The sequence below is a fragment of the Alosa alosa genome, chromosome 2 (assembly GCF_017589495.1).
Source record: "Alosa alosa isolate M-15738 ecotype Scorff River chromosome 2, AALO_Geno_1.1, whole genome shotgun sequence".
Lineage (NCBI taxonomy): Eukaryota > Metazoa > Chordata > Actinopteri > Clupeiformes > Clupeidae > Alosa > Alosa alosa.
Window position 1 is genome coordinate 36,175,017 of NC_063190.1, and position 10,000 is coordinate 36,185,016.

Below are 10,000 nucleotides of genomic sequence, written 5' to 3' on the forward strand. Positions count from 1 at the left end.
AACACACACACACACACACGCACACACACAGGCACACACACACGCACACACACACACGCACGCACGCACGCACGCCACAAACACACACACACACACATGCACGCACGCACGCCACAAACACACACACACACACACACACACGCACACACATGCACGCACGCACGCCACAAACACACACACACACACACACATGCACGCACGCACGCCACAAACACACACACACACACACACGCACACACACAGGCACACACACACGCACACACACACACACACACACACACAGACACACACACACACACACACACACACACCACAAACACACACACACCACAAACATACACACACACACATTTTACTTTATTTGATTCCACTTTACAAGTCAAGTTTCATTTGGAAACAAATGTCCTTCAATTCAGTGATCTTTTATGAGTTTTACAATGTTCAAGGGACAAAACATATTGGCTTTTCCCAAATAAACACGGCTCCTTTTAACTCCTGATATGGGACAGCACTTCCCCAGCTGTTTGCCCACAGAAGCAAAGTCCACAAACTGCCAACTTATGCACATGACCTACACCAACACAATGAGTTGGCATTTGTATCCTAGGTTCTCAATGGCAGAGATCAAGGGCTGCTATTTTAGAGTCTTCCATAAATAGATCAATAGCACATGATATTTCAAATAGTTCAACTTTTTTGTCATTCTGACAGCTAGTGACAGAGAAGGTGTTTAGTGTTTAGAGCGGACAGTGGTGTGTTTATAGATCTGCTCATCCTCTGTGCGTGGGATCAGAGAGAGAGAGAGAGAGAGAGAGAGAGAGAGAGAGAGAGAGAGAGAGAGAGAGAGAGAGAGAGAGAGAGAGAGTCCGCACACAGGCCTTTAAGAGAGATACAGCTGGACATGATGTGGGCTACTCACTCCAGATGTCGAAGAAACATCAGTGCTAAGTTGTAGTTGGAACACACACACACACCTCAGAAAGATGTTGTTGATCTGTTTGCGTATGTAGGCGCGCAGGCCCAGCATCTTGCCGTAGACGCGGTGCAGGATGGTCTTCAGGTACTCTCTCTCCCGCGGGTCCTCTGTATCAAACAACTCTAACAGCTGTCAACATCACCACACACACACACACACACATGGACACGCATATACACACACATACACACACACAAAAGCTTTTAAAGGAGAGGTACTTCCTGGACAGTAATGCGTCATCTTAATAGTTTTGAGTGTGGTCAACTATACAGTGAGAGTATGGATGCTCCTCACCTGCAGGACAAACCTCTGGTCTAGGTATCGCTTAGCAACTGAGGGCTGGAAGTCTGGACACTCTACAAAGCGCAGGAAGAACTCGTACACCAGCTGGAGGGAGACACACACACACACACACACACACAGAAACACACACACACACACACACGATACACACACACACACACACACACACACACACACACACACACACACACACACACACAGAAACACACACACACACACACACAGGTGAATTGTTGCTTGACAGGTGAGCAGGTAAAGTAGTGATTAGGCACAGTCCCTTGGCAGTTCAGTAGTGCAGATGCAGAAAGATAAGCAGGTGTGCAGTGACTGAGTCAGGTGTGCTCAGGTGTGCAGTGACTGAGTCAGGTGTGCTCAGGTGTGCAGTGACTGAGTCAGGTGTGCTCAGGTGTACTCAGGTGTGCAGTGACTGAGTCAGGTGTGCCTGGGTGTGCTCAGGGTGCAGTGACCGAGTCAGGTGCGCTCAGGTGCAGTGACCGAGCCAGGCATGCTCAGGTGCAGTGACTGAGCCAGTGTGCTCAGGTGTACCAGTGTGCAGTGACTGAGTCAGGTGTGCTCAGGTGTGCAGTGACTGAGTCAGGTGTGCTCAGGTGTGCTCCCGGTGGGCCGCTCCAGGTGAGTACCTGCAGGTGAGGCCAGGCGGCCTCCAGAGTGGGCTCGTCCTCCTCAGGGTCGTACTCAGCGTTCTCACTGGGCGGCAGCGTGCGGAAGATGTTCACCGAGATCTGACCAGGGAAGGACAGCAGAAGTCATAAGAGAGTCATACATACACTAACACACACACACACACACACACACACACACACACACACAATAATACACACAACACATAATACACACAGACACAGACGCTAACTACTAATGCAGACACAGACACACAACACACAGACACACTCAATAATACGACACACAGACACAATAATACACACAACAGTGTACTGCTACAGTCTGGAGTCATCTATCTATAAATTGCAGGAACGTCTGTCTGTCTGTGTCTGTGTGTGTTTGTGTGTGTGTGTCTGTTATTCGCATATCTCTCGAACCGATGGTCCGATTGATTTCAAACTTGACAGGTGTCTTGCTACGGGCACAAGTAAGTGCAGTGCCAAGTTTGACATGATTTGGATCAGTATTGCAAAATATATTGTTAAATGTATAAAAGAAGCACACATTGGCTTTTCTTTCAATAGGCTCATTAACAACGTTTCAGAAGACAGCTAGACAACAAGTGGCAGACTGAGTGACGTCACTTATGCTACCAAAGACTGTTTTTGAGGCACATTGTTGCAAATCTCATATTATGATGCATCTTTCTACAAAATGGTTTGTCTTCTATATTGTTAAGCTATTCAATAGGCTAAACATAGCCTTACATCAAAGCTTTAGGCTTATGTCATTTCCATCAGCTACAGACAACGAGTGGCAGACAGAGCGTGATGTCACTTATAGGCCTAGGCTAGCCTACCAGAGATTGAGTCACATCATCGCAAACGATGATGCATCATTCCACAAAATGTTTTGTTATCAGGAAGTTATTCAATAGGCTTAATAAATTAATTAATAAACATAAACATACCTCTTCACTGCTTTTGTTTCTATCCTTCACCCTCTCTCCCTCACTCTCTCTCTCACTCACTTTCCCTCACTTTCTCTCACTCTCTCACTCACTTTCTCTCTCTCACTTTCTCTCTCTCACTCTCTCACTCACTTTCTCTCTCTCACTTTCTCTCTCTCACTCACTTTCTCTCTATCCCTCACTCTCTCTCTCACTTTCTCTCTATCCCTCACTCTCTCTCTTACTTTCTCTCTATCCCTCACTCTCTCTCTCACTTTCTCTCTATCCCTCACTCTATTCCACTCCCTTATTCTCTCTCTCTATCTCTCTCTTCCTCTCCTCCTGTTTCTCACCATCTTGATGGCCTCTGGGTAGATGGGTTCGATGAGGATGCCCCTGCTGGTTGCCATGGTTTCCACCAGCTCGTTGAGTGCGGCGCGTTTGATCTCCTTGCCCTTGAGGTCAGCCACACAGTCCAGGAAGTCGAACAGGACGCAACACTGCTGCAGCTTCTGCACAAACAGCTCGTGGAGCTCCCCGGCCACCGCATCTGGGGAACACACACACAGACACGCACGCACGCACGCACGCACGCACGCACGCACGCACGCACACGCACACACACACACACACACAACAGTGTGTAAATACATGGGCATGTCATTATCATGCAGGTAACCTTGTGTGTGTGTGTGTGTGTGTGTGTGTTTTGTGTGTGTGTGTGTTTATCATGCCAGCTGTGTCTGCCATGCCGTAGTGTTCATTATAACACCTGCACCAGGTGTGTCTGCCATGCCGTAGTGTTCATTATAACACCTGCACCAGGTGGGCAAAGAACAGAATGGAGCATACACACACACACACACACACACACACACACACACACACTACACCACACCACACACAGAAACATGAGGAGAATCACTTAAGACTCCAAAAGAGCAGCAGCTCAGACATGGTGGTGACATTAAGGTAAGTCATTGCAGTGACAGGTGACAGGTGTACCTGAAGAGGCCTGGTAATACAGGTGTACCTGAAGAGCCCTGGTAATACAGGCCAGACGCCTGAGGCTCTTCCAAAGCATGTGAGTGTGTGACTTTGCTTCCAGGTGAGTGTCTGTCATCATGATGCACCTGCACTGCCTTATTGGGGCATCGCTGCTATACAATCTGTCCGTCTGTCTGTCTGTCTGTTTGTCCGTCTGTCTGTCTGTCTGTCACATTCTCACCACCTCTCCTGCTGCTGACCCATTTAGACATTACAAATCAAACAAGTTGCAGCTTTGAAGTTACAGTAGAACACAAAAGGTTCTCACACCATACGAACAAAGACCAGAGAACATAGAAGACCATATGAACAGAGACCAGCGACAGAACACAATTTGAACAAAGACCAGAGAACTTAGAATACCATACGAGCAGAGACCAGAGAACTTAGAACACCATACAAACAGAGAACAGAGTACATAGAACCCTATACGAACAGAGATAAGAACAGAGAACACTATACGAACAGAGACTAGAGAACAGAGAACAGAAACCATAGAACACCATACAAACAGAGTACATAGAACCCTATACGAACAGAGATAAGAACAGAGAACACTATACGAACAGAGACTAGAGAACAGAGAACAGAAACCATAGAACACCATACAAACAGAGTACATAGAACCCCATATAAACAGAGAACCCTATACGAACAGAGAACAGAGTACATAGAACCCCATAACAACAGAGAACCCTATACCAACAGAGAACAGAGTACATAGAACACCATAAGAACAGAGAACCCTATACGAACAGAGTACATAGAACCCCATAAGAACAGAGAACCCTATACGAACAGAGCTTTTACATAATAAGGACCTGTCTACGGAAAACCTGCCAAAGCCAATTAGTGCATTACATTGAGTTCATATGTGCCAATTAGTGCATTACATTGAGTTCCCAAAAGCCATTCAGTGCATTACATTGAGTTCCCAAAAGCCAATTAGTTCCTTTACCAGAAGACACTGTATACAGTATGTGTCAATTAGTTCCTTTACCAGAAGACACTGTATATGTGCCAATAATTCCTTTACCAGAAGACACTGTATATGTGCCAATTAGTTCCTTTACCATAGGGTTTCTCAACAGGCGTTACCGCCCCACAAAATTCATTACAACCTAGGGGGGCTGGGAATGTGAGAGGTTTTTTTTTTTTTAATTTTAAACTTTCATGGTTTTCACATATTTTTGGTGCAAAAATAGGCTACCTGAAATAAATAGGCTATTTTCATTCATGGGCTTCTAACCCCTCTACCGTCCCAGCTACATTTTACTGTTCTATGCTCAGTGGTCATACAGTGCAGTTCGGGCCTGCACACGCCCGGACTCATGTCCCCCAGCCCCAGCTATCGTCATCTCTATAGTAACGCCGATAAACATAACCAAGTTTGCGGCTTAACAGTTCAATAACCAATAAAAATGTACACAATTCACTGTGACGTCTTCATCTTTAATAAAACAACACAAACGAACATGGCGGATAGCAAGAAAAAGTGCCGACAGACAGTACAATGCAAATTACATCAATTTTTACATGTTTTTTTTTTTTTACCAGTCTCCTATTGCTTCTAAGGGGGGGGGGCACCAGAGGATCAAAGTAAGGTCAGGGGGGTGTTTGCTCAAAAAAGGTTGAGAACCACTGCTTTACCAGAAGACACTGTATATGTGCCAATTAGTTCCTTTACCAGAAGACACTGTATATGTGCCAATTAGGTCCTTTACCAGAAGACACTTTAGTGCAAATTAGGTCCTTTACCAGAAGACGCTGTATGTGCAAATTCAACCTTGTATAGAAATTAACCGATGTCTGCCCCAACGCAAGACTCCAAGCTTATATAGCTATTTAGCCACTGCTGTCCTCCCAGTAAGAAGATGACCAGAGCAACACTATGCAGCAACACTATACAGCAACACTATGCAGGAACACTATGCAGGAACAGCAACACTATGCAGGAACACTATGCAGGAACACAAACACTATGCAGCAACACTATGCAGGAACACAAACACTATACAGCAACACTATGCAGGAACACTATGCAGGAACACAAACACTATGCAGGAACACTATGCAGGAACACAAACACTATGCAGGAACACTATGCAGGAACAGCAACACTATGCAGGAACACTATGCAGGAACACGAACACTATGCAGCAACACTATGCAGGAACACTATGCAGGAACACAAACACTATGCAGGAACACTATGCAGCAACACTATGCAGGAACACTATGCAGGAACACGAACACTATGCAGCAACACTATGCAGGAACACTATGCAGGAACACAAACACTATGCAGGAACACTATGCAGCAACACTATGCAGGAACACGAACAATATGCAGGAACACTATGCAGGAACACGAATACTATGCAGGAACACTATGCAGGAACACTATGCAGCAACACTATGCAGGAACACGAACACTATGCAGGAACACTATGCAGGAACACGAACACTATGCAGGAACACTATGCAGGAACCACAGACACACTATGCAGGAACAATTAACACTATGCAGGAACACTATGCAGCAACACTATGCAGGAACACTAACACTATGCAGGAACACTATGCAGGAACACGAACACTATGCAGGAACACTATGCAGGAACACTATGCAGGAACACAAACACTATGCAGGAACACTACGCAGGAACACGAACACTATGCAGGAACACAAACACTATGCAGGAACACTATGCAGCAACACTATGCAGGAACACGAACACTATGCAGGAACACTATGCAGGAACACGAACACTATGCAGGAACACTATGCAGCAACACTATGCAGGAACACTATGCAGGAACACAAACACTATGCAGGAACACTATGCAGGAACACGAACACTATGCAGGAACACTATGCAGCAACACTATGCAGGAACACGAACACTATGCAGGAACACGAACACTATGCAGGAACACTATGCAGGAACACGAACACTATGCAGGAATAGTATGCAGCAACACTATGCAGGAACACGAACACTATGCAGGAACATGAACACTATGCAGGTACACTATGCAGGAACACTATGCAGGAACACAAACACTATGCAGCAACACTATGCAGCAACACTATGCAGGAACACGAACACTATGCAGGAACACGGGTTTTAGGGGTGCAATAACAAGCTTGTTTTAGGGGTGCAATAATAAGCTTGTTTTAGGGGTGCAATAACAAGCTTGTTTTAGGGGTGCAATAACGAGCTTTGGAGTTCCCTTCTTGTCTCTGTTTGTTTTTTTCTTCTTTGCTCAGCTCCCTCGCTTTTCTTCTTCTCCCTATCTGTCTTTCTCTTTCTCTCGTTCTCTCTCTCTTTCGCTCTCTCTTCATCTCATGCTCAAATCCCCTTCAATCCCATTATTTTTTATCAGTCTGTAATTCCTCTGTGCCCTCTCCTTCTCCACACACCCCGGCACTCCACTGAGCGCTGCTTCACTCGCATGCGCCATGTCCATGTGCCCGTGTGTTTGATGCGCCATGTCAATGTGCACGTGTGTTTGATGCGCCATGTCCATGTGCCCGTGTGTTTGATGCGCCATGTCAATGTGCCCGTTTTTTTTTTGTTTGTTTTTTTTTTATTGAGTTTTCCTTGCTCAGGGAATCACTTATCATTTATAATTTAAGGTCAGAAAATAACAATTCTTAAAAAAAAAGCATTTTGATGGTTGAAGCAGTACATTAGATCTCATCAGGTGTCTTGTATAAGTACATTTCTATATGCATTCCCCCGTATATGAATGCATGTGAACATACATTTAGACACGCACACACCCACACACAAACATACATACATATACATATATACACAGCCAGATATCCATGCAGGCGCATATACGGAAATGCATAGATGTGCAAGTACAATCTTACATTCTTGTATGTTTACTCCAGCACACGCAGTACATACATACATACATGCATGCATACGGAAATGCATACATACACAAGTGGCTACATACAAATATTTATACATAAACACTAATTTACAATATCTCATATATACATACTGTACAGGCCACAAGTCTATCTACACATGAATGCATACATACCTAGACTATACTTCTTCTAAAGACATTGATTATATTAACGTAAGATATGGGATGTGTGTTCATCAGATCATTATTACATTTGAAACATAGATCACAGTCAACATTTATCGTGTAATCTAATTATAGCATGCAATATTACTATAGATTTGTTTTTTAACTTTGTGCCAAATGTTTGGGGTACCTGTGTATATGGAGTTAGACATTTGTTCTAGACTAGATAGATACAGTTTTTTTCTTAAAGGGGGGCCAGTACATATTGTCCATATAATTGAAAATGCATAATTTAGGGTCTAGAGAGATCTTTTCTTTAGTAATCATAGATAAGTTTAATATGACATTCTTCCAAAATGTTTGTAATTTGGGGCATTTGGGGCAGATCATGTGGAAGTAGGTTCCTTTCACTTTGTTACAGTGCCAACATTTGTCATCATTCTGTAAACCCATAAGTGCAAGTTTCCTTGGAGTTTAGTATATTCTATTGACAAACTTAAAATGTATAGTTTTATTGCGTGCAGAATTGGATATCTTATGCATTTTCTGCCAGATTGAAAGGCGCAGAATTTTATGATAGGATTATCTATATTCCTCAGATATTTGGTATTGAACCACAATGATTTTAAAGATAATTTGTAGTTGTCTGAAAAACTCTATGTCCTCCCAAATTGTTGATTCAGTATAATTATAAGCCCATTTTAAGGGATATCTAACGTTTATGGCAATATAGTACACTAGAAAGTGTATTTAGTTCCAATTTTACTTTAACCAGCTCCTTATATAATTGGTCATTTGCAGATGATTTCATATGCTTATTTTCCAGGTCTTTTAACATAGCAGTCAAGTTTTCAATCTGATAATTTGCCACTCTCTTCTTGTAAGATGAAGAACTAATTATCCAGCCGCGACAAGTCGCTTGGTATGCTTCCCATATGGTACCCAAACGCCTCTGAGGTCACGTTTTCCTTGGAAAAAAGCTCTGTATTTCTGGTGATCAGCCTCTTAAAGTCAGGGTCTGACAAAAGTTATTCAATGACCATTTTGGAGATTTCAAATTGTTGGTCGTATGGCAAAATGACAGGGAGATAGGGGCGTGATCTGAAATGATTATATTATGAATTTTAGAGTCATTAGTGTTGCTTAAAATATCTTGAGTTACCCATAGTGAATCTTGAGTAGCTCTTGTGAGCATTCGAATAGAATGTGTAGTTTCTATCTTCACTATGGGTAATTCTCCAGACATCAGCAAGCCCTATTCCTTTACACAGTTCTACTAGAGCTTTGGATATTTTCCAATCATTTTTGGAGGGGTAACTGGATTTATCTATAGAAGGTTGAGGGACCGTGTTAAAGTCTCCTCCAAGAATGACTGAGATGTTATTGTAGGCTGACAGAAGTTCTAAAATGTCATGAAAGAATGGGAGATGGTTATCATTAGGTGCATATATATTGGCAATTATTATTGGTTTGTTAAAGAGGCTTGCTATTAGGAGGATGAATCTTCCCTCTGAATCTTCTATAGTTTTTTCAACTTGGAATGGTATTGCTTTATGAATTAACACTGCTACATCTCTACTTTTATTGTTATAGCCTGCTGAAAAAACCTGTCCCACCCACTTTTGCTTTAATTTACCAACATCTTGAGATGTTAAATGAGTTTCTTGTAGGAGTGCTATATCTGTTTTTAAATCTGCAAGATGTGTCAGAACTTTAATGGACTTAATTGGTTGATTGAGACCTTTCGTATTCCAAGAAACTAAGTTGATTCTTTTTAAATGTGGTTCAATCATCTATAACATAAGTGAAGATTGACCTTTTTTGCATGTGTGTGTGTGTTCCCCGAGCGTGTTATCTGAAATGTGAAGACGGAAACAAACGTAAGAGAGAGTAGAGAAAATAAAAAACAAGTAAACAAACAGACAGACATGAAGGGGACGTGAGCAAAGGCAAAACAAAAAAATTGAGAAACATGATAAAGGGGTTGATTGGTGCTGGCCATTTTCCTGGTGGCCAGTGTCCAATTAGCCAGTTAAAAGGTTGTA

The 10,000-nt window shown here is 43.0% G+C and overlaps 1 protein-coding gene across 2 annotated transcripts in view; it reads right to left on the reverse strand.

Annotated features, from left to right (window-relative positions):
* Positions 1-10,000, reverse strand: part of LOC125283859 (serine/threonine-protein phosphatase 2A 56 kDa regulatory subunit beta isoform-like) — a 38,146-nt gene that overhangs the window by 18,729 nt on the left and 9,417 nt on the right. For both annotated transcript variants that reach the window (XM_048227361.1, XM_048227370.1), the window contains exons 3-6: positions 3,206-3,402; positions 1,921-2,022; positions 1,271-1,363; positions 975-1,105 (exon numbers count right to left, since the gene is read on the reverse strand). In XM_048227361.1, coding sequence (XP_048083318.1) covers positions 975-1,105; positions 1,271-1,363; positions 1,921-2,022; positions 3,206-3,402 — 523 coding nt within the window. The remainder of the gene's footprint in view (positions 1-974; positions 1,106-1,270; positions 1,364-1,920; positions 2,023-3,205; positions 3,403-10,000) is intronic.